The 22,098-nt window shown below is 45.7% G+C and overlaps 1 protein-coding gene across 4 annotated transcripts in view; it reads left to right on the top strand.

Moving 5' to 3' along the window:
• The first annotated feature begins 2,578 nt into the window (after positions 1 to 2,578).
• GPR148 (G protein-coupled receptor 148) overlaps positions 2,579 to 22,098 on the top strand; it is a 29,759-nt gene continuing 10,239 nt past the window's right edge. For 2 of the 4 annotated variants that reach the window (XM_085586992.1, XM_085586993.1), the window contains exons 1-2: positions 2,579 to 18,612; positions 18,715 to 18,827. In XM_085586992.1, coding sequence (XP_085443118.1) covers positions 14,401 to 15,459 — 1,059 coding nt within the window. In that variant the 5' untranslated portion in view covers positions 2,579 to 14,400 and the 3' untranslated portion in view covers positions 15,460 to 18,612; positions 18,715 to 18,827. Of the gene's footprint in view, positions 18,613 to 18,714; positions 18,891 to 20,941; positions 21,391 to 22,098 lie in introns of those variants that run through there. The other 2 variants (XM_085586995.1, XM_085586994.1) reach the window with 2 other exon arrangements.

Here is a 22,098-nt window from a genome sequence, read left to right as displayed (position 1 = left end):
CTGGGTGGCAGTGGCCAACTCCAGAAGCTTTCTGCCTGCTGCTGCCTGAGCTGCCATCACAGCTGGAAGGTGAAACCTCTGACTGCTCCTCAAAATCATCAAATGTTGTTTGTGGTAGAGCATGGCATTACAAGCAAGGCTCTTATGCCAGTGAAATATGACCATTAATGTATCTTTGCAGTAACAGTAAATAAAGCAGTACAACTGAACAGACTCAACACGTGACTAAATGGATCATGAGTATTGACCATGCCAAGGTCATAATTTTGTTTTCAGTTACACTAATTACCAGCAGGTTTTAAAATATGTTATTTTATGTGTCTTGTAGCTGGCAGGCTATTTAGAGAGGGATGATTTGCTGAGTACTATTCCTTGGGTTTATCCTTTCATGGTTCTGGCTGCTGCCATCACTCTGCAACAAAACAATCTCTCACAGTGGTTTGATTTTTCACAGAGGGATTATTAACGTTTCTGAGCCAGCTGATAGGCCTAGGCAGGACTCAAGCATATTAATCTGTTTCATGTTTCTCTAATGAACGTGCAAAAGCCATTTTTGAGGCAGTAGTCGAGTGCCAGTGCAGGGTTGGGAGATGGGAACAGTGCTTGGAAGGACAAACAGCCAGGAGCCAAGCCTGGTGAGGCCATGCAAGTTGGGCTGTGTTAGTATGGGGTGGATGCTCTGTTCTTTGTTGCTGTGTGTTGAAGAGGGTGGGAAGTCTGTAAAACAGGACACTTTGATTTGGGGAAAGAGATTCAGAAATTATTATTGGGCTTTTATACAGAGGTTATAGAATCAAAGAATAGTTTGAGTTGGAAAGTACCTTAAATCATCTCATTCCATCTCCCCGCCATGGTCAGGACATCTTTCATTAGACCAGTCTGCTCAAAGCCCTATCCAACCTGGTCTTGGAGAGAGCAATTTCTTGCCCTAAAATGCACTTACAGAACCTGCACCTTTGAAAAAGAGTAGTTTATTCTTAATACCCCTGTTTCTATGTGCCTGGTTTGAAACACCTTACAGGGAGTCTAATTTTTCTTGAAAATCAGACACTTTAAGGTGCTTCAAAGCCCTTGATATGTTGAGATTTTGCTGTGTAAAAAGAAAAGGCAGCAGGTGACTGATGAGTTTGCAGAGTTTGAGTGGGAGCTGTATGAGAGTGAAGTGGGGAGTGCTGCTGGCTGCACACAGTTACAGCTGTGAAGTCATTTGGAGCTTGGCAGTGTCTCAAAGAGCCTGGCTCTTTCAGAGCTGACAGAGTGGTATCCCAAAGTGGACAGAAGCCAGCCACAAAATGAGTTCAGTTCTTCCTCAGCTCATTAAATGAGTTGCCCAGTGAAGAATGAAGTCTGGGTTTGCACATAGGTACCTGTGTTGTCACAGAAATGGTATGAGGGTGACAGACCTCAGATCCATCATTTGTTGCTTTAGTATGAAGTTCTGCTTTAGTATGAAGTGTTTCTGCATCCCCTCACTCGATGGGGAGGGGATCTGTGGGGACACCCCACAAACCAGTCAGAGGAATGCCAAATGGGGCTGGAGGAGGCAGCTTTCCCTGCATTTGGCTCTTTTACAAATAATTTCCCTAATGCCAGCATGGACCAAACCCAGGTTAGTCTGCTCCAGATTGGGAAGCATTGCCCCAGTAATTAGAATTACCTAAAATAACAAGGTGCTGCAAAGCCTGAGTAGTGGAAAAATGCAGGTAATATGCAGAGAAGCATGAGTCAGGGAGGAGGCCAGCTCTGAACTGCTGTGATCTTCCCACAAGTGCTGCAGCCTGTGGCAGTGAGGGGAGGAGTGGGCAGCCAGGAGGGCAGGAATCACCTTCTTTCCCATCAGATGAGTCTGTGTACCTGGCATCATCCTCCCAAGACACTCTGATCAGGCTTCTAGATTCTTTGATAATAATATTGTTTTCCCCATCCCAGAAAGGTCTTTTTTCAACAACAGGTATTAGAAGTTGTTCATTTTTTGCCTGATCTACCTGATGTGTGCTGCTGTTTTCAGGTGAAATGTCTGATGGAGTTCTGATTATTGAGGTGCTGGCCTGTCACATCCCTTCAGTGTCCAAGCTGAAGTAAAGAAGAAGTAAATAGTCAATGTCAGCTTTCATGGAATGGAATAATTTGTTGCACAGCATTAAAGAATTTTTAACATGAACATTCATCTTATGACTGCATTATGGCTTCTTTTTAGTTTAATTTCCAGATCAGAAAGATTTAGGAAATGTTCTTTGTACCTACCTACTTGCCCCTCCCTTTGGATAACTTCTACAACTATTAGCCAGGTTTAGCCTAACTTGACATAGTGAGAGAGGCCTCAGAAAATACTGCCTTTGTTTAATGGTTTCATGAAACTAGATAGAGGCAGGCTGTGTAATAGGATCCATGGGAGGAAAAAGGCTGGAAAAGAAACTCCAATTTAATTGGAAAGCAGAAAATCTGCATTGCTGGCAGGTAAACACCTTAGCAAAAGCAGTTGATTAACAAGGTCCAAGAAAAGAAAGCTTTGTTACAGTGCTTGAATTATTACTTCATATGTAAATCAGAGAGGGGGAAAACCTGTTTATTAAGCAGCAATGCTTTTATAAGCCTTAACATAGTAGTAAATAAAACATGAGAAAATGGTAAAAACTTAAATATGAGCTATTTTCCCATACTTTTGGAAAACCTAGTTGTTTTCCAGATTCACTGTGGGATTTTTAGGTAATCCTGCAAGTGCTGTAGACCCCCACTTCTCACCCTCCTCACTGCACAGATGGGGGAATTAATGCAAAGGGACACCAGTATTTCCTGGGTTATCACAGTCATTTGACCAGAGAATCTGACTCAGAACATTCAATATTTCTGTGAAAAATTACTGAAATCCCAGCCAGCACCTCTATCTATCTGATTAATTCAATCCAGCACCAGAGATGGAGTGTTACACATAAACTAATGTCTTTCTTCTCCATCACTGGGCTGCCTGATAGTGTCACTGAGCCTTTTTTGCACTTGTATTAATGAGAAAAAAAACTGAAACTGAGGGGTTGAGTGGGGGTTGGTGGGTCTTGGTGTTGTTTCGTTTTTTTTGAGGAAAGCTTCCCGAACTCATTAGTTAAAAGAAATTAATTTTAGGAAATGCACACTTTTGCAGCACAGGATTCTACAGTGAGACAGGCTCGATTCCTTATTCCCCTGGCTCTCCTGGGGATGCTCTGCTGGCCCAGCAGGGAAGCATTCCATCTGGAGAGAAAAACTCATGAAATGCTTTTCTGAGATGTAACAGCCAAAATGTCTTTGTTCAGGCTGCTGTGAAACGCTGCCTGTGTTTGGGCTCTCGTTGCACACAGAGACTTCCCACTAGATGGCCCTGCACATCCAACATTGGAAATGGGTCTGTGAGCACACGGAAATAATTTCTTGGCTCTGAATGTCACTGAGTGTTGTCAACAAACCATCTTTTCCACAATCTGTATAGGGCAGGCTCAATTCATCTAAAGTCCTGAAACTGGGCAGCCTTCCTACCTTAATGTACCTTGAAGTTTTTTACTGTCAACCTCTACCCTGAATATATATGCTTAAAATCCTGCCTTCTCCCAAGTGGGAGCTATAAAAGTGACTGTTAAATGTGCTTTTCATCCACATATAACAAATTAAGACCAGAGACTTTAGGCTGTGAGATTCTCATGCATGTGTCCATGAATAAAAGAGAGATATTATATCCAAGCTTGGTTGGCTTCTTGCACCTGTTCTGCTTAAATTATTTACATCTGGCAGGGTTTCCTATGGTGGAAAAACACAGAACTAGACTTTTAGAGGATGTAAACTAGCATTATTAACATTTAAAGAACTGCAATAAACAACCTCAGTGTTGATTTTGGTCAAGGAATTTTGTGAGAGATCCCTTCTGATTCTGATTCAGCCTACGACAGGCCACAGGAGGATGTTTTTGGAGGTGTCTTCCTTGGAGTGTGCCAGAGAGTATTTCCTTGTGTTTGCTCCTCCAAGACCCTGCTGTTTGTTCAAATTACACCTTCCTTGCATTTTGCTGATGCTGCCTAGGATTAAATTGCTGCATGCTTGACACAAGTCTCATCTTCCTGCCATGAGCCCTGAGCAGCCTTTTCAGTGCTCCTTATTCCCAGAGGACAACTCACAGCCCATTAGGGGCACACAGCCACCACAAAGCTGGGTACAGCCTGAGGGGGGATGTGTAGCACAGAATGTCTAATTCTGCTGCTGTGCAGGTGCTTACAAAGGGAGTTTCACTCAGGAGCTGACCAGGAGTTCACGTGAAACTGGTCCTTCGTGCTGACTTGGTGCTTTGTGCACAAATGGGAGCTCACAGCACCTGCAGCAATCACACAGCAATTTAAGAGATGAAAACAGGCCTGAGGAAGAGACAGAGGCTGAGGTATTGCAGGTATGGAGGGACATGAAAGCAAAAGCCTTCCTTCTCATTTGTGAGGTGACCTGTGGACTTCAGGTCTTAAATGGCTGCAAAATATGAAATAGGTTCAGGACAATTTGTAGTAATGAGTTGCTTGGCAAAAAAAGGGCAAACAGTGGTGTGGGGTACCACCAACTGCAGCTGGCAATGAGTAAATTAAAACTGCTTTTAATAAGGTACTTGTGGTTGGCATTCAAGCAGTGCTCAGCGGGGTTAAAAGTTGAAATTAAGTGATCATGACTATCAAAAACAAAAGAAGAAAACATACCCTAAAGTGTGCTTTTGTGAGGAAGCAGAAGTCGTGCATTCACTGGGAAGGAAATGCAGCAGGTTAACAAGAATGAGACCAAATATTTCTGTGGGCCCTGGTGAATGCTCTGTGCTTCACTACATTGCCTTCAAGGGGCTGGAATCACTTTTCCTCCTGAGAAGGGTGGTGTTGCTAAATGGTATTATGATAACATAATGAGAAATCAGAGCAGCAAAGTCTTGACAAGGCATCCGTCTCGAGTTAATTAAAATAGAGAAGTCATAGCATGGTGCCAAGGGAAATAGTAAAAGCACAGATGGGGTGATTTGATTGCTTACTGAGGATTAGTGTGGTTAGTGCACAGGTCTTAAAAGGACAAAGGGACAATCTGGACAACCTCAAGGCTGGAAACAGAAGCTGAGAATAGATAATAGATGTGGGCATGTGAATTGCAGATAGAATAATTTTAAGTGCTACTCCTGGTATGAATTTGTGAAGGGAAAGACAAGTTTTAGGGTTAACCTGACATTAGCAATTATGGGGGTTGGATCTGTGAAGAAGGATACTTGTACACAGCCTTGGCTTGTCATGATAAATGTCATCACACTCATACTGTAGCAGTGCCAAACCCAGGCCAGGTCTGTTAAACAAAAGACAAATTTTGCCCAGTCCAAGCCATGCTGGGCCATCTTTTTCAGTGTTTCAAGGTAGATGTGGTTCCAAGAGCACCTCAGCACACAAAATGAGCTTTGGAGGTGCCCGTCTCTGCTGAGGGGCTCAGTAGCAAGAGGCTTTGTGCTCTGGGCTGCAGGGGGAATGCAGGTGGGGGACAGGTGAGAGTGCTTTTCTGTGCCACTCACAGCAGCCATGATCCACTCCCCAGTACCCCTGAGGGATCAGAGTGCAGAAATGTAACTGGATCAGCTGGAGGTGCCTTCCATGCTCTGCCTGCTCAGAGCACACTCCATTAAACAGCCACAACTTCTCTCTCTCCTCCTCTGTGCATCCTCTCGTGGCTGGCCTGATGTCTGCACAGACTGCAAGGCTCAGTACATTGGGGTATTGCATTTGTTGCTGTCTCTGTTGGACTGCATGGAGACACAGCAGCCCTGGGCTGATCAGCTCCTAGGACAGGTTTGCACAGAGGAGCCCTTCCCTCCACCACCCCCTCCACCCAAAATAATCCCCAACAGCCAACCAAGGAAAAGATCAGACCAGGAATGGTATTTCCATGAGAAGAGGAAAGGGATAGTCTGGAGGCAGAAAAAGAGAAATTCCAGAGCATATAAAAATGGGCACAAATTTCTAGATTAGGAGGGGTCTTCTGAAAATTAAATAAGGTACATGAGTGTGGGAACATGTTTCTTCACAGTGTTCAGTTGATTCGATGCTGCTTAAGCTCTGGATGTCTCTCCATCAGGCTAGAGATCTTCTTGTGCTGAAAAAAAGGAACACAGGCTGCTTGTTCCTACGGCTACTACATTAATTGAAAACAAAATCAGTAAATTACTTAGTAGTTCAGAGCAGCTTTTGTTGGGCCACTTGCTGAAATCAGTCCCAATTATGCATAAATTATCAGAGAAGCTGGTCATTTATAGCATGTTAAAAGAACAGAAAGGACAGCATGGATGGTGGGTAGGAGGAGCTGACTCTCTTCCAGTTCATTTACAAAAACAAATATCTTTTGATAATTCTGTATCCCTGCAGACACCCTGTGAGGCTTCAAGGACCCCATTTTGCATCTGACAAAGAGGGATTTAACTCACTGCAGGCTGTTCCCCAGCAGGCTGAAGGGCTTTGCTCGGTGGGGGAGAAAGTCCCCAAGCTGGTGTTTATTGATGGTTAATAAAGGGACAGACATCTCTCTATTTTGGGAACAGAAATAGTGGGCCTGGAATCTTGCCAGTGCCTTTCTCTCCCTTCAGGGCTGAGGTCTCTGCTTCTGTGGTGCTTTTAGCAGTGCCAGGGTGAGACCCTGGCTGTGGAACCGAGTGCAGACCAGGGGCAGGCAGCTCCTGTGCCAGCCCAAGCACACAGCTGGGGTTCAAGGGCTCCTGACTTGTGTGAAAAGCCTGTATTCCTCTCTGATGAAGACAAGTTGAAAAATTGGGGTTGTTCAGCCTGAAGAAGGCTCCAGGAAGACCCTATAAATCTTTCCAGCATCCAGAGGAGCTCAAAGAGGGATTTTGAACAGTGAGGTACAGAGTAGGGCCCTGTCTACAGGTCTAGTGGAAGGTGTCCCTGCCCATGGCAGGGGATTAGGTGGTATTTAAGGTTCCTTCCAACCCAAACCATTCTTTGATTCTGTGAGACTGGTGGTGCAGATTTGAGGTTGTGGGAGCAGGGGGGCTCCCCTTACGCTGATTCCTCAGCTTCCCAGGCTGCCAAGAGCAGAAACAGCCTCAGACATGTGATGGCTTCAACTAAAAGTGGGGCTCAGTGCTGCACATCAGAAACTGCCTCACAGAGGGTCTGAAGAGGTTCACAAATAGGCATTGTGGGAGACTATTGGGACAGAGAACTGGGGATGAAAAGTGGCACTGTGTGTCTCATTTCCGCATCATTCCAATAGCAGGCAGGAGAGAGAAATACGTAGAGAAGCAATCTCAGCTTAAAAATTGATGTGGAAGAAGTTGGCATGATACGTGGCAGGAAATGAAAAGACACAAGTGGCAGGGGCTGAGGTGGTGTCCTGGGGGATGGCACACATAATTCCACAGCTGCTGTGCTGGAGCTGGAGCTGGCATTGATGTCACTGCTCTGGTTTGAACACAGCTCAGGCGAGATCCAAAATCATAAGACTATTATGGGCTTCTCAGGTGTTTGAAAGGGGGAGGAGTCCTGGGGCAGTTGGTATCAGGGTGATCACCAGAACATCTGATGGTGGTAGTGCTTCCAGGAATGGGAACTGCACAGGGTGTGTGCCCTGAACAGCCTCAGAGCATCACTGCTGGACTTCACTGAGAGACTGATGTGGTTCAACTCACAGCTTGTTAAATTGGCTTCTTAAAAAGGATTGTTAATTCAGTTAAGCTTTCTTCCTGCATATTTTGCCTTGAAGACTTTGTGATCTATAGCAGTTTTGTGCATGTTTATATTTCCCTTAGTTGCTATCCATTGTGCTGGGCTGGCATTGAAATGTTTTCTTTGGAGCATGATACTGCTCCTTTATGGGAGGAAAAAACAGCTCAATTAAAAGGACCTAGGATTTCCTGAGAAAATGCTGAGAATGGATTAGAAAAATAGTCTGGTTTCTAGTAACCCCAATAGTTGTAAATGTAATGAGCTCCTAAAAGTTCATTTGCCTGTGAACAGCTTAGCTACCTCTGAAATACCTGGAGGCAATTGGGAGCTGCTTTTGGCTCCAGGTGCTGCTTAGGATAATAGCAAAGGAAAATACATGATATTTCTTCTCTGGTGCTTCTCATTAACATCTTTGAATGAGCAGGAATTTGGATTGGAGAGAAAGAAACAATTAAACTAAAAATAAAATTGACTGTGTTTTTTAGTGAAGATCTCAGCTTGTTGTTCTGTCTATGGCTCAAACTCCCCCTGTTGTGAGCTGTAATTCTGCCAGTTGTGAGAAGTTCTGGACATACCAGGGGGTGATGTGCCCTCCTCTTTGTGCCTGTGGAGATCACCAGGAGAGTAACACTGATGTGGGCTTACAGAACAGTAGTAAAGCGACATCTTGCTCTCCCCACCGTGGCCCTCCCCCAAAAAAGAATCTTTTTAAAAAATCTCTTTTCTTTATAAGTTTGCAACATTTGTGTTTGTACTCCTACCCTAACAGGGTTTTCCTACCATGAAGCCTGAACCTGAAAGGACAGGGTATTGCTATGGAAATGAGTGGGAGCAGTACAAAGCCACTGTTAGAACAACAAGGCAGAGACAGGCCTCATGTGGAGAAAATCTAATTTTTAAGCACCTGTGCTGTAAAAGTAACAAAGGAGCTGCTGGGAAGGGACAACAGAGCTTGTGAATGGCACTGTGTGTGTGGCCCACGGCATGTTCCCTGCTTGGCTAATAAGGGACTGTGACTATTCAGCACAGGCTGGCAGCTAATCTCTCTGCCATATGGCAGCTGTGCCTGGCACCTGCTTCCATCAGTGTGAGATAAGGTCAGCATCTCCCTGTGGGCACGGTTATTGCAGAGAATCAATGTTGCTTCAGTGTCTTTGCCACCTGGGAACCACTGCCATTCCCAGGTACGGTGCTGGGAACTGGGAAGGAGCATCTTGACTTTGGCAGCCAGGCTCCTTCCTCCCCAGGATGGGGCTGTGCCTTGTGCTGCTCTGTGCCATGGACATTCATTCACAGCCTGTCATCAAAAGGCATGAATCGGAAGACATATCATGTATTTTCTTTCACATTGCATTTTTCCTCCCTCTTCTGTTTCAATTCCACTTCTAGAGTGTTTCCTTCCATCTCGATTCCTGTGTTGCCTTTGCCCCCAGGTTGTATGGTTGGGTGAGCCCTTCCTGGCTGTCAGGGAGGAGCTGTGGCTGGGTCCTCCCTGTCACCCTGTGTATGCCAACCTGTCTCTTCCACCTTTTCTAACTCCAGCTCTGGTTTGGTATTGCATTCTAACCTGCACCTAACACTCTGCAGCCACCAGTATCCCTTCTCAGCAAGCCATCCTTCAAGGAACTATCGTGCTACACTTCTCCTGTGCTGCCTGACTTTTTACATGAGACAAAACATAGTAAGACAGGGATGAAGCTCTGCTTTTGCCTGAAGTTTTGCAGCAGCCCTTCCCAGGCAATGCTGGAGATCACTGCAGGTGAGACAGGACAGGAACATGAAAGTTCTGATGCCAGCCACCACCAGAAAGACAGACAGCCTGAAGTGGATGGGTGCTCTGAGGAGTTTGGTGGATGTACCTCCCCCATTTGAGAAGCTTTCTCTCAGAACAAGGAGCTTTCTCCTGTCTTAAGAGAAGAGTCAAGGAGTCACAAATTCAGATGTGTATTTCTAGTTCTGCTCATCACTCTGTGTGGTATTGAAAACTGGTTTAATCTCTTCTGGTAGCTGCTAAATACTCAGATAAGAATAATGTTGTTGTTCTTTATCTAAAGGACTTAGATTTCTGCAGGTAACTCCTGTTAGAGCCAGTGTAGTTGTATAGTGTTCAAAATTTAAGCAAAATTTCTCCTTATAAATTAAACTGCCTCAAGAAAGAAACTAATATTTTACAAATAAGCCTTATTTAGTAGGCTATTCATCCTGTTTCACAGATACATTGCTATGAAAAGTAGGCAGGCAGGAGAGGTCATTAAATCAAAGGAACAGTCTAGGATGGCTTCTCTGGGAGTCCTGTGAGTCTGTCCATAAATGACCATGAAAAGTAGCAGCTATAAATCTCTGGTCACATCTGCAGCTTGTCACAGGAAAACATGTTTGTGTGTCCTTTCAGCACAAGAAACAAAAACCTGTCTTTCTTTGCCTTGCTAGGCTTGGGGAATGAAAATGGATGAGTTCTGCTGGCTGCAGCTCACAGCAGTCAGGCCATGCAGTAACCTGCAGGAAAGCAGGAGGTATCAGTGACTTACACTGTTACTTCTCTAAACTTTTGTTGAAATATTTGTCAAATATTTAGGAATTCTATTCATCTGACACCAGCTTATTTCTCAATATTGCACCTGCAAGACCGATTTTGTACAAAATTTATTTTGACTTTGTCATCACCATGGCTTGATGGTATTTGGAATTAGAAGATTTGATGCAGGGATTTAATGCTGAGTCTTCCCAGTCTCTCTCAATGTCCTCTTTCGTTTGGGAGCCTCATTAAAATGTCTTTAAACTAGCACTTTCTAATCCCCGTTTTCTTTTGTTCCATGTTCCTTTGACCTTTCAAAGCATTGTAATCTGACCTTAGTTTTCACACCCATTTCTTTATTTCCTTAATATTAGTAATTGCTCTGCCTGATTTGTGAACTTTGTACAGTTACAAGAGCATTGTGTATGTCTCTTATCTACAGCAAATAACAAGCAAGGCACTGAACAATCCTTCTGGAGCCAAGTGGGGACAGATAGCTGAGGCATGGATGAGTTGTACCTTTCCCTGTGGCTTGCAGAAAAGTTGAGAGGGAATCTTAAAGGTCTAGCAAAGTCTTCTAATTGACTTTCAGTTTAAAGAAGAAGAAAAAGGGAAGACTCATCCAGAAAAACACCACAGTTAAACTGTCTGGATTACTTTATTCACTGACAGCAGCAGCTCATTTGCCCAGAGTGAAAATATGGATACAGGCAGGAAACCTGGTTCTTCCTGTCCTTCTGGGAGGAGCTGGCCTGCTCATGGGCACTTGGCTGTTCATGACTGGGAAGGCTTCACAGCAAGGGAGGTGCCTTTTGGACCTACATAAGCCTAGAAGGGGCAGGGGGCATTCATGGAAGGAAAGATGAGGAAACTCTAATAGCAGTGAAGGCTCCTGAGGCCAAGGCTCTATTACTAAGCATGGCTGGAAACAGACCCATGAAACAATATTCCAGAAAAATACTGATTTGTTGGACCCAACTGCCTCATCCAAAACACTTCTGTTTGAGGAGATGTGAGGCAGCCCTTCTACTCCACTCACCCCGGGCCCCTGGCCAGGAACAGCAGTCTCTGGGGCAGACCCACAGCACAGGATAGATTTTTTTAGGCTGGGACATGGTGTGAGTTGTTGGAATAGTCTCTGTAATCACACTGAGACAGTGACATGATGGCACCCAGGGAGCCTCAGAGGTGAATGTGAGCATTCCTCTGGGTATCCCCTTCTAACACAGTCTCTTGGGATGAAGGGCTGGAGAAATCCTAGCATTACTCTGTCACAGCAGCAGTGTACCTGTCGACTTGTTGAATCAGTCAGGTAAACTCTGTGAAGCAGGAAGCTTCTCTAGGTGTGTATGCAGTTAAGTGTGTGCCAAATGCTGTAAGACAATAACATTTCTAACCTTGCCTGCTCAGTTTGACAGTGCCTGCTTACAGTCAGCAACAGAATACAATGTAGTGCAGTGTTTGCAGGAGTTACAGGGCTCACCATGCAACCTGAGATCTCCCAAACCCATCAGATAATTAACTAAGCTTTCAGCAGGATGCTTATTGAAGCAGAAATGAGTAAAGTAATTAACAGTGCGTGGTTCAGCTTGAAAATCAATACAGATTGTATTGAGCCAGAGTAAGAGCCAGAAGAGAGGCTGCTAATACAGTGTTGTCTGCATCAGTAAGATACGTAAAAAGTGTGTCCACCTAACATAAATTTACTAGAGAGCATTTTAAAAAATCAATACCAGAGCATTAAGGCCAGGTTTACAGGAAATTTCAAGAGGATCATTCAGGTTGGCACCACAAACTATTGAACATTGAGATGCAATGGCTAAAGGAGCTCAGAACAAAATCCTCAGGAGTGGTGCTCAGAGCTGCCAGCCCCTTGCAAATGCCCAGATGTGGAAAGGCCTCCTAAGGTCAAGAAAATTAAAGGAGACAACATATATTCTTCAGAACCACCTGTTCTGGGTTATATCAGTGAGCCAGGACACCAGCCTTTCACATTTCTAAATCTAGCACAACTCCACTGAGCAATTAAAAGCCCATGTGGAAATCTGAGGAGAGTGGCTTTGGCTGGACCTGCCCAGGCCTGATCTGGTTGAATCTCTCTTCCAGTTATTTGCTGCTGTCCATTTTTGTAAAACTAAAGCCCTCATAAGGTTTTTACAGGAGCATAAGTAAAACTGAAGAAGCTCATGCCATAAGGCTCACTCTGCCAGCTGGAGCAGAGGAATAGCTGAACACAGGACATGAAGGGCTTTGTATGTGGGCTGAAGGAGAGAATCATGACATGCCTCCCCTGTGTCATGAGGATGTCAACTGAGTGAGCCTTCAGTCACTCATCTAGAACTGGATGAACTTGAAGTTCCCTTCCTACCCAAACCATTCTGTGATTTATTTTTCTATCAGGCAAAGGTGTGCAGGTGATGTGACAATGAACTCTTGTTTTTTCACATTGAATCCTAAGCAGCTGGTGAAAAACAAAATTGTGATTTTATATGGAAGTTAGAGAGTCTTCTCATTAATAGGACATCCTTGGAGTGCCAAGATCTGGGAGGCAGCAAACACCTCCACTATTCACAGAGATCTGAAATTACAGTTGGAGGTGATTTATGCACCTGAGTTTTCATTCCCTCCCTTCCATTTTTGCAACAAGAGTATAATTCAACAGTTTTGAGTGCTAGTGTCTGCTTAAGGTATTACCTGTGTCTTGACTTAATTAGAGATGCAGGGCATGACCCTGACACCAAATGTACAATTGAATCAATATTGCTCATACACTTTTCAGTGAATGCAGGATTGAGTGAGCAAAAAAAATCACCTTATGTTTTGCCTACCCCAGACACCATAACAACTGAAATGCTGTCCTTAAAATTATCACAGGTTTTTCCTTCTATCTTTTTGTTCCATATGGCACACCCTGTCAACTGCCTCAACACGCAGTTCCTTGGGTGCCAGTTATCAGTGTGACAGGAAATGAAATGTGCACAAGATTTGATGACTGATGCTGAGTTTCATGAGCTGTCTGCTTGGTTACTTGGCATGTCCTGAGGCAGCATGTCCATGGCACAGCAGGACTTTGTGACTTTCTGCATGGTGAGCTGTGTCCTTGCTCCTGTGGAGGGAAGCTGCACTGCTGTGTGCCAGTAGCATTGGGAAGAAAATCAATACAATAATGCCAGGTTAAGTGATCTTATTTTAAAAAATCAGCTTTTTTTTTTATCACATCATGCCTGGAAGAACTTGAAATGTTCCTTCTCTGCAGTCCAGTTCTTTCACAATTCTCTCATTGCACCCCCAGCTCTGATACTGAGATCTGGCATTAAAAGCAACACAGTGCAGCAACAGTGTGTGGGCCAGGAAACCAGGACTTGGTCTCCAAATGGACACTGGAAGTGCCAAGGCTGCCCTGGGGTATGCTGGTATGGTACAGTGTATGTCACTCATCCCAGACAATGCACAGATTGAGTGGAAGACTCTAACAGGTCAGAATTCAGTATTTGTATATCATGCATGAAAAAAGGCAGGGGAAGGTTTATCATTCATGAATAACATGGATTGATTCACTGAACCAAAAATGGTTTTCATCTGCAAATAAGATAATTTCATTCACTAGACTGATTGTGCTACAATTTTACAACAGGATTGAGAGCCTTTTTTATTGATCACTTCAAATCAATTGTGTTGTTGCATACAAATTGGTGCAAAACCACCCAATCACATTTATGACTTCTACATCAGTACACGTGGAATGTTGATATGTATCATCACACATTTGTTTAATCAGGTTAATATTTCATCTGCCTCATTGGACTGATAATGTGATGAGAAAAACTCAAATTACTGAAACCGATCAACCCATTCACTTCTGTTCAAAGAGCTAGCTGAGGGAGCTGAGGGATTTCATCTTTTTTTAAGCCACCCAGAGATTCATTATCTTTTCTAAACACTAGATTTTGCAGAAAGAAAACAAAATCTCCTTTTTAGGCAAAACCATCTTTTGACACCACAGGATTCACCTGCAAGTTTGAACTTTCTGTCCTTAAGGAGAACTGGTAGAATTGGCTACAGAAATCACTTTGCTTCCATGGGCTTTTTGCATCCTCTGCTTCATTTGCCTTCCTAAGGACTCGGCATAGAAGATCTTGCTTTCTCCAAGTCATACAATCATCCCCAAATCCTAAGGAAATGGACTTCCCCGGCTGTGCCTCAGTAAGAAGAGCAAATAGAACTGTGATCCACCTCAGGGAGAAAGAGTTTAACAGTTCCTCAAATTTGGATGACACAACTTTGCTACTTTTGCTGGAGGAATGGTCTCTCACCCCATCAGGCACAAACACGAAGATGTTCTTAATCTCTCCAATTGTCTGTCTCGTGGCCGGTGTCCTCATCATCCCTATCATCTTATTTGTGATCTTCTCTCGGTTTAAAATCCGCCAGGAAACAAGGTACATGCTGCTGGGCAATGCTCTGCTTTCTGATCTGATCTACCTGCTCTTCTATACCCTGTCAGCTGCTCTCAATGCAGCACATCTGTGCCTCCCAAAGGAAGCTTGTGTCCTCCTCTTGTTTTTGCTGGCAGTGGCTTACTGTGGAGGACTGTTCACAGCTGTGGCAATAGTCTTGGACACCTACATCGCTGTTTTGTTTCCTCTGCGCTACATTGCTATTTTGCCTCCCCCACGAACTAAAAAAATCATTGTATTATTGTGGATGTGTTCCGGAGCTTTCCCTGGGATTTTCTTCTTGGTGCTATGGACTACCCACAGCTTTGTGCCCTGTGTCCTGGAAACGTGCTCAGTTCCAGTAATACTAACATTAACTCTGAATGGGACTAATGCTGTGAAACTCTGCTTCTGGCTTTCTACCACCGTAATCATTCTCTGCCTCTCTGTAATATTTTGTTGCTATGCTATTCTGTATTTTAAAACCAAGCACTCGGGTATATGGGAAAGCATCTGCTCCAGAGCCAGTGTAACATTTGTAATGCACAACACTGTGTTATTTTTTTACTTCTTTCCACTCTTGGCCCTTTTTGTAGAATCATTCTTGTGCGTTAATGTTTTCATCACACTGCAGACAGGAATCTTCGTCTCCCTGACAGTCTGCAATGTCCTCACGATTCTTCCTAAAGTCCTGTTCCCTTTTCTGTATGGGCTTCGATACAGAGAGATCTCAGCCTCTCTGAAATCCATTGTCAGGAGGAGGCAGCTTCACCTGGTGTCACCTGCTCAACCACCATCCTGAGGCAGTGCAGAGCAGAGGCACAGCAGAGGAGCTGTCCTCATTATCATGCAAGACTGATGGGAATCACTCCGCTTCTGAAGTGGAGAAGTGATCAATCCATGGTAAGAAGACATGGGTTCATCACTGCCTCCTTTGTGCCAAAAGGCCACAGATCTTTCATCACGACACAGCTGAGAATACAGTGAATGCTACCCTGGATGAAGTTCCATGCTTTGTTCTGAAAGGCAGGACCTTCTGGAGGAGATTTGAATTAAGGTCATTTTCACCACCTGTTGCAGATGCCTTTCTGGAAAAAAGAAAATTAAAAATAGGTAATGCAAAGCAAAGGAGCAACCACAGGTCTCGTGACAGCATCACCTACAGCAGAGGATCCTTAACGAAATGTGCTGTAAAAACAACAACCATTTCTTTCACACAATATATTCTTGCAAGCTTGGCAGCCAAAGTCCTGTTCTTGAGAACATGCACTGAGAGGTGCCTCTGGAAACTGCTACACTTGGTGTAACACCATTGCTCAGCTTGTGCAGTGTGCTGGTGTATTCGCTGCCTTGTGCATTCCATCTGACAATCTGCAAAACACTGATGATTTGATAAAATCTCCTCCTGGTGGGAAGCCAGCTTAGATCAGTGTCTGCTGGGCAGCCGAGCACATGGCACTGCCAGGCATCACAGAGGTGGAAAAGTGCTGCTGAGTGAGAGAGGACAGGGGACAGCGGGTGGCATTCCCTCCCTGCCGGGTGCAGAACTGCTGTGCCTGGGAGCCTGGGGCTGCCCAAACCCTGAGCCCCTGCTGGGGCAGGAGCTGAGAGGCACCAGGCTGGGCACAGGAGTACCCAAACTGTGTCTCAGACAGGACCCAGGGCGAGGGTCAGGACCCAGCTCCCAGCTCTGCCTCACAAAAATCTCCTCTGGCAGCCTGATCTCAGCTTGCAGCTACACCATGTCAGAGCTGCTGCTGGGTACCTGCCACCAAAGCCTTGGGAAGGTCAGGAGGAGAGGCTGCAGAGCTGGTTGGTGTATCGGGGCAAGAAAAATGACATCCTGTAAGAGCATTTTAGGCTTTCCAGATCAGCCATCTACCTAAGAAGACAATCAAAACATATATCTGACCTTTGAAGAAACCAAAATGTCATTAGATATAAACATCAGTGTGGGAAATTTAAATTGCTGTTCTGTCCCTTGGACTTGAGAAAAGAGTTGTGTATTTCTAAAGATAATATTTTTAGAATTTATTACATTTTATGTATAAATACATTGGACTTTTAAAAAGGTCCTTGATTTCACTTAGTGCAGACTCTCTCCTCCTTCTGTTTGCATAAAGTGATACACAGAAAGTGCTGAATGTGGCTTTTGGCTATTTCACACTCATCTGAAGAATTCCACTAAGTGTGAGCCAGGAGGAGATCGGTGTCTGGTTGCATGAAATGTTTTTGGCAGCAAAGTGAGTTCGAGCAGTTCCTGCTGATCTTCTCTCCTCATTCCCAAACTGCTTGTTACTCTCCTCACATTGCAGTGTCCGCTCTCTCCTGTTTGCTGATGCAACTGCTTCTGGGGTTGCAGGTTAAAAATATCTCTTCAAAGAGAAGTGGTGTTTTCATTTTAACTGAGATTATCCCAGTGATCTGTTTTATAGGATGTTCTGGAAACAGCTGCATCAGCACAACTGAGGGTGTAACAAATTCCAGTTCAGAGGTGGGGGAAATGAGCAGGGACATCTTAGAGGCTTTGTTGCTAAGGGACACTTCTTGTGTGAGAAGTATCTCTAAGGTAAAATTGTGGCAAGTGAATGAACTGTAATATTGCATATTTGCTTTAACCATGGTTCTGTGCTTCTCACAATCCTCTTCAATAAAAGGATCTAGAAGTTGCTTTTTACTGGCCACTTTTATTTTTCTCCAAGATGAATGTACCATGGACATCTGTCACACTTTGTATTATACTTTGTATAATTTGTATTTGTATACTTTATATTCAACCTGTAACAGGGGTCTTCCATGACACATAGGAAAGATGGGTAAGATGTCTGCATACTGGATGAGATTCTTTCTGCTGAATCTCTTTGGCATGTGGGACGACCAAGAATGGAAGAGGTATTTGTGAATCCCTAAGCTTTCATATCCTGGGTCAAATTATTATGCCAGTGCCCAATGACAAGGATGCTGATAACTCACAATATGTTTTGTCCATGCAAGGTCCATTCATGTTTACCTCTATTGGAAATTGTCATGATAAGTACTAAAGATAACTGTGTAAACAGCATAAAGTAAGGTAATTCTATATGGAACCATAAGTGACTTTGTGTAACACCAGGTTAACAGTACTCGGTCTTGGTGCTGACCTCTGATGGTTATGAAGATATAAGCAGGACAGGATTTTGTTGCCAATTCTGTAACTCTCTCTTACATACACATGTACTGGATATATTTAGATACAATGAGAAGTTTGGTACCATAAAGAAGGATGCTGAAAGACAGCACACAAATCAGTGATTGTGGCAAGTTTATGTATGTATAAAGCCTGCCCACAGTGACATCACAAGGACCAGGTAAACAAAACACTGCTCTGTGGAGCTGGTCTTCTAAGAAAGATAATTTCAAGTTGATTTTAATTCTCTTTAAAGTGGCTTAACATCAGATAGGTACGTTTTTCTTAAGTGACTGCTTGTAAACAACTTCTTCCCATAGAATATTACCACACTGTTTGATACAAAAGCAGCAGGTTATAGCATGCATATAAGAAACACACCATGTACCTGAACCATTTGCCTTTGGGATTTCCCCAGTCTATGTGAATAGGATCAAAGGGCTCACCAGGGCAACGTCACAAGCACTAGATTCCTATAGTGCTTTTCATAAATGTCATGGGTTTTGTCTCAAAGAATGTTAGGCTTCTGCATTTTCCAGAACCTCTTGGGTGTAGTGATCACCAGCCTTGTAAGGATGTCTCCACATAAGCTCTGGAAATTCAAACTGAGACTGTTTACCAGTAACCGACCTCTCCCGGGTCACATAAGTGAACTTCTCCGACGTCAAGAAGTTTGGCTGCCCTGCATTTTAATTTGAAGCGAAATGGAGAGCAGTTGGGTTTAACATGTGATCTGGCAGCTGGGAGCAGTAATCCTTTAATGAATTGCAACAGCATGAATCACTAAAGGTATTCTAATTTATAGCCTAAATATATTCCTGGTCAGTTTTTCCCCTCTTTTCTTGTGCCAATACTGTCACAACGTTTACCTCTGCTCTCTTCCCTCCCCAGCTGGATTTAAAGTGCAGTTTGCTGTCTGTAACCTGCAGACTGAAGGGAGTCAGACCAGCATTCCAGGGGCTGGGGCTGTGCCATACAGCACTGCAGACATAATTACATCAGAGGTAGGTCTGTGCCTCAAATGAGATCAGTTTCACTGTCAGGAGATACGGAGGATCTCCATGCAGGTAAACAAGCACACAGCTTTGGATTTGAGGTACAGTTCATGGCAAGCATTTGAGTAATTATTCAGTAAAACTGATTAACCTCCTGCAGTTTTAGTAATTACTATTGGAGTGTCTACTTCTGCTCCATCAATTGGCTGTGTCATTTTCTACTGGAACTGTAATATAGGAAGAGGGCAGAAGGAAAGTGCCCTTGCCTGGTTGCACTGGGGGCAGCCCGAGAGCCCTGGGGCCGTGCCAGTGCTGGGGAGCAGCACCAGCTGCCCCAAGGCAGCTCAGGGAGCTCTGCAGGGCCAGCCTGTGCCTCGCTGGTCACTGGTTTCTACATCTGATACTCTGTGCTCCTTGGGCAGAAACTGTGGCTGTGGTCATTCCCTGCAGAGAGGGGGATACAGGGCAGATGAGAGAGAAAGAGCCTGTGATAGGAAAAGGAAATTGCAAGGTTTTGAAACTTGATTTTGTTGTCTCCTGTCTCTACCCCTGCCTCCACCCCATTTACTGCTGACAAATGAGTGCCCAGAACTGCTGGTTCTTGCCATTGTTTTCACAAACCTTATGATTTTTGGCATCTGTATAAAACTACAGATTTGAATGGCTTTGTTTTTCAATATACTTCAAGTCCTTCCGATTGCAACATGAATCCAGAGGGTACAAAGAGCAGAGAGGCAAATAACCACAACTCTTCACTCATTGCTATTAAAATGTTGGAATTAGTGAGCGATTCATGAGTTAGGAGAGGGGAAAGAAGCCAAGCTGTGATTGTGCTGTCTCGTGTTTGTCAGTGAGAGCTGTTTTGGCTTATGATTGCCCAAGGTTTGCACATGTGACTAGAAAACCACCTTAGGACAGACAAGAGACTGATTCCTGCCTTTGAGATGTGGAGTTAAGAATTTGTATTAGGAAGTTTATTTGGACAACCTTTTCCTAATTCAGTGATTTATCTTTCTCAAGGAAAAAAAATACAAGTTTTTGCTAAAAACATTACAGGGAGAAAATCAACAGCCAGTTCCTGAGGGCTGCTGGTTTTTAGGATGATTCTCAGTAGGAAGAACAGATTCAACAGCTGTTACAGTTAGTTTTTCCAACAGGTAAAGATATAAAATGCAGCTTCTCAAGAGGAAAGAGAGAACCCTCCCATTTATCCACCTTCTCTGTCCCTCTAGGCCAGCCAGTGCTACCAACCAAGTCAAAGGTGGTAACTGTTCTTCACAAAAACCTTTTGAAATAAAATATTCTGTCTGGAGGGTACTTCTTCATGCCCTCTGAAAAGCAGAGTGGGATGGGAGAGTGAGAGTCAGCATGGAAGTGCGAGGTGTGCTGACCCTGCAGAACAACAGCACATAACAAAGAAGGGGAGCAATTAAAAAGTAGTTGAAAATGGAAGGTCTGTGGGAGAATTGGTGAGAAAATGTGGGGATTGGCTGAAATTACAGAGATTAATTCAAGGCATGGGGCAAATTGCAGAAGAATCAGGATTTCTTGCAGTCTTTCTGAGGGAAGGACACAGTGGAGACCTGCTGGAGGGTTGTATCTGCCCCATGGGCTGTGTCTTCCCTGCTCAGCCTGCACCAGGAGTGTCTGCAGGCCCTGCCACACCACTGAGCACTCTGGCATTAGTGTGCTGAAATTCAGGAACCCGTGGTTTTCTCCCAGCCTAGCATGACAGAAATATTATTTTTAATACTGTATAAGGCAAAAGGAGACATTACAGAGAGGGAGGGAAGGCTGGAAGGAGTCACTGCTCTCCACTTGGAGAGATTTGTTTTGCACTGTATTTTCTGTCTTGATTTAATAGTGAGTTGGCTCTTTCCAGCAGCTAGGCAGGGGAGGAGGGACGGGAATATGTTCCCAGTCTTCGGCCAAGAGTATCCCAGGGCGTCCCGGGCGTGACCTCTTCAATGTTTGTTTTTCTTTCCCTACAACTGACCCAGATGCTGGGATTTGAGACTTGTGCCCTCCTGGCCTGTTGAACATTTGCCCCCTCTGGTACAGCATGTGACAGTCTCATGAACCAGGCTGGGAACAGTACCTGGAACTGTTTTTCTCTCCAGCAGAATGTTTTGTCCGGGTGCGTTCCAGGAAAGCAGAACCCGTGAGGAAAACGCCGGGAGCGCAGTGCCACCCAGCGGGGATGGAGCCGGGGATGGAGCCGGGGATGGAGCGGGGGATGGAGCCGGGGATGGAGCCGGGGATGGAGCGGGGGATGGAGCCGGGGATGGAGCGGGGATGGAGGCGGGGGTGGAGCCGGGGATGGAGCCGGGGATGGAGCGGGGGATGGAGCCGGGGATGGAGCCGGGGATGGAGCGGGGGATGGAGCGGGGATGGAGCCGGGGATGGAGCCGGGGATGGAGCCGGGGATGGAGCCGGGCCTGGAGCCGGGGATGGAGCGGGGGATGGAGCGGGGGATGGAGCGGGGATGGAGCGGGGATGGAGGCGGGGATGGAGCCGGGGATGGAGCCGGGGATGGAGCCGGGGATGGAGCGGGGGATGGAGGCGGGGATGGAGCGGGGATGGAGCGGGGATGGAGCCGGGGATGGAGCGGGGGATGGAGCGGGGGATGGAGGCGGGGATGGAGCGGGGATGGAGCGGGGATGGAGCCGGGGATGGAGCGGGGGATGGAGCGGGGATGGAGCGGGGATGGAGCGGGGGATGGAGCGGGGGATGGAGCGGGGATGGAGCGGGGGATGGAGGCGGGGATGGAGCGGGGATGGAGCCGGGGATGGAGCCGGGGATGGAGGCGGGGATGGAGGCGGGGATGGAGCCGGGATGGAGCGGGGGATGGAGCGGGGGATGGAGCGGGGGATGGAGGCGGGGATGGAGCGGGGATGGAGCGGGGGATGGAGTGGGGGATGGAGCGGGGATGGAGCGGGGATGGAGCGGGGATGGAGTCGGGGATGGAGCGGGGGATGGAGCGGGGGATCGAGGCGGGGATGGAGCGGGGATGGAGCCGGGGATGGAGTCGGGGATGGAGCGGGGATGGAGCGGGGATGGAGCGGGGATGGAGCGGGGATGGAGCGGGGATGGAGCCGGGGATGGAGCCGGGGATGGAGCCGGGGATGGAGCGGGGGATGGAGGCGGGGATGGAGCGGGGATGGAGCGGGGATGGAGCCGGGGATGGAGCGGGGATGGAGCGGGGGATGGAGCGGGGGATGGAGCGGGGATGGAGCGGGGATGGAGCGGGGGATGGAGCGGGGATGGAGCCGGGGATGGA

Source organism: Lonchura striata, chromosome 9, assembly GCF_050655825.1.
Source record: "Lonchura striata isolate lonStrDom1 chromosome 9, ASM5065582v1, whole genome shotgun sequence".
In the NCBI taxonomy this organism is placed as follows: Eukaryota; Metazoa; Chordata; class Aves; order Passeriformes; family Estrildidae; genus Lonchura; species Lonchura striata.
Note: the sequence above shows the minus strand (reverse complement) of the source record. Positions and strands in the feature narration are given on the sequence as shown.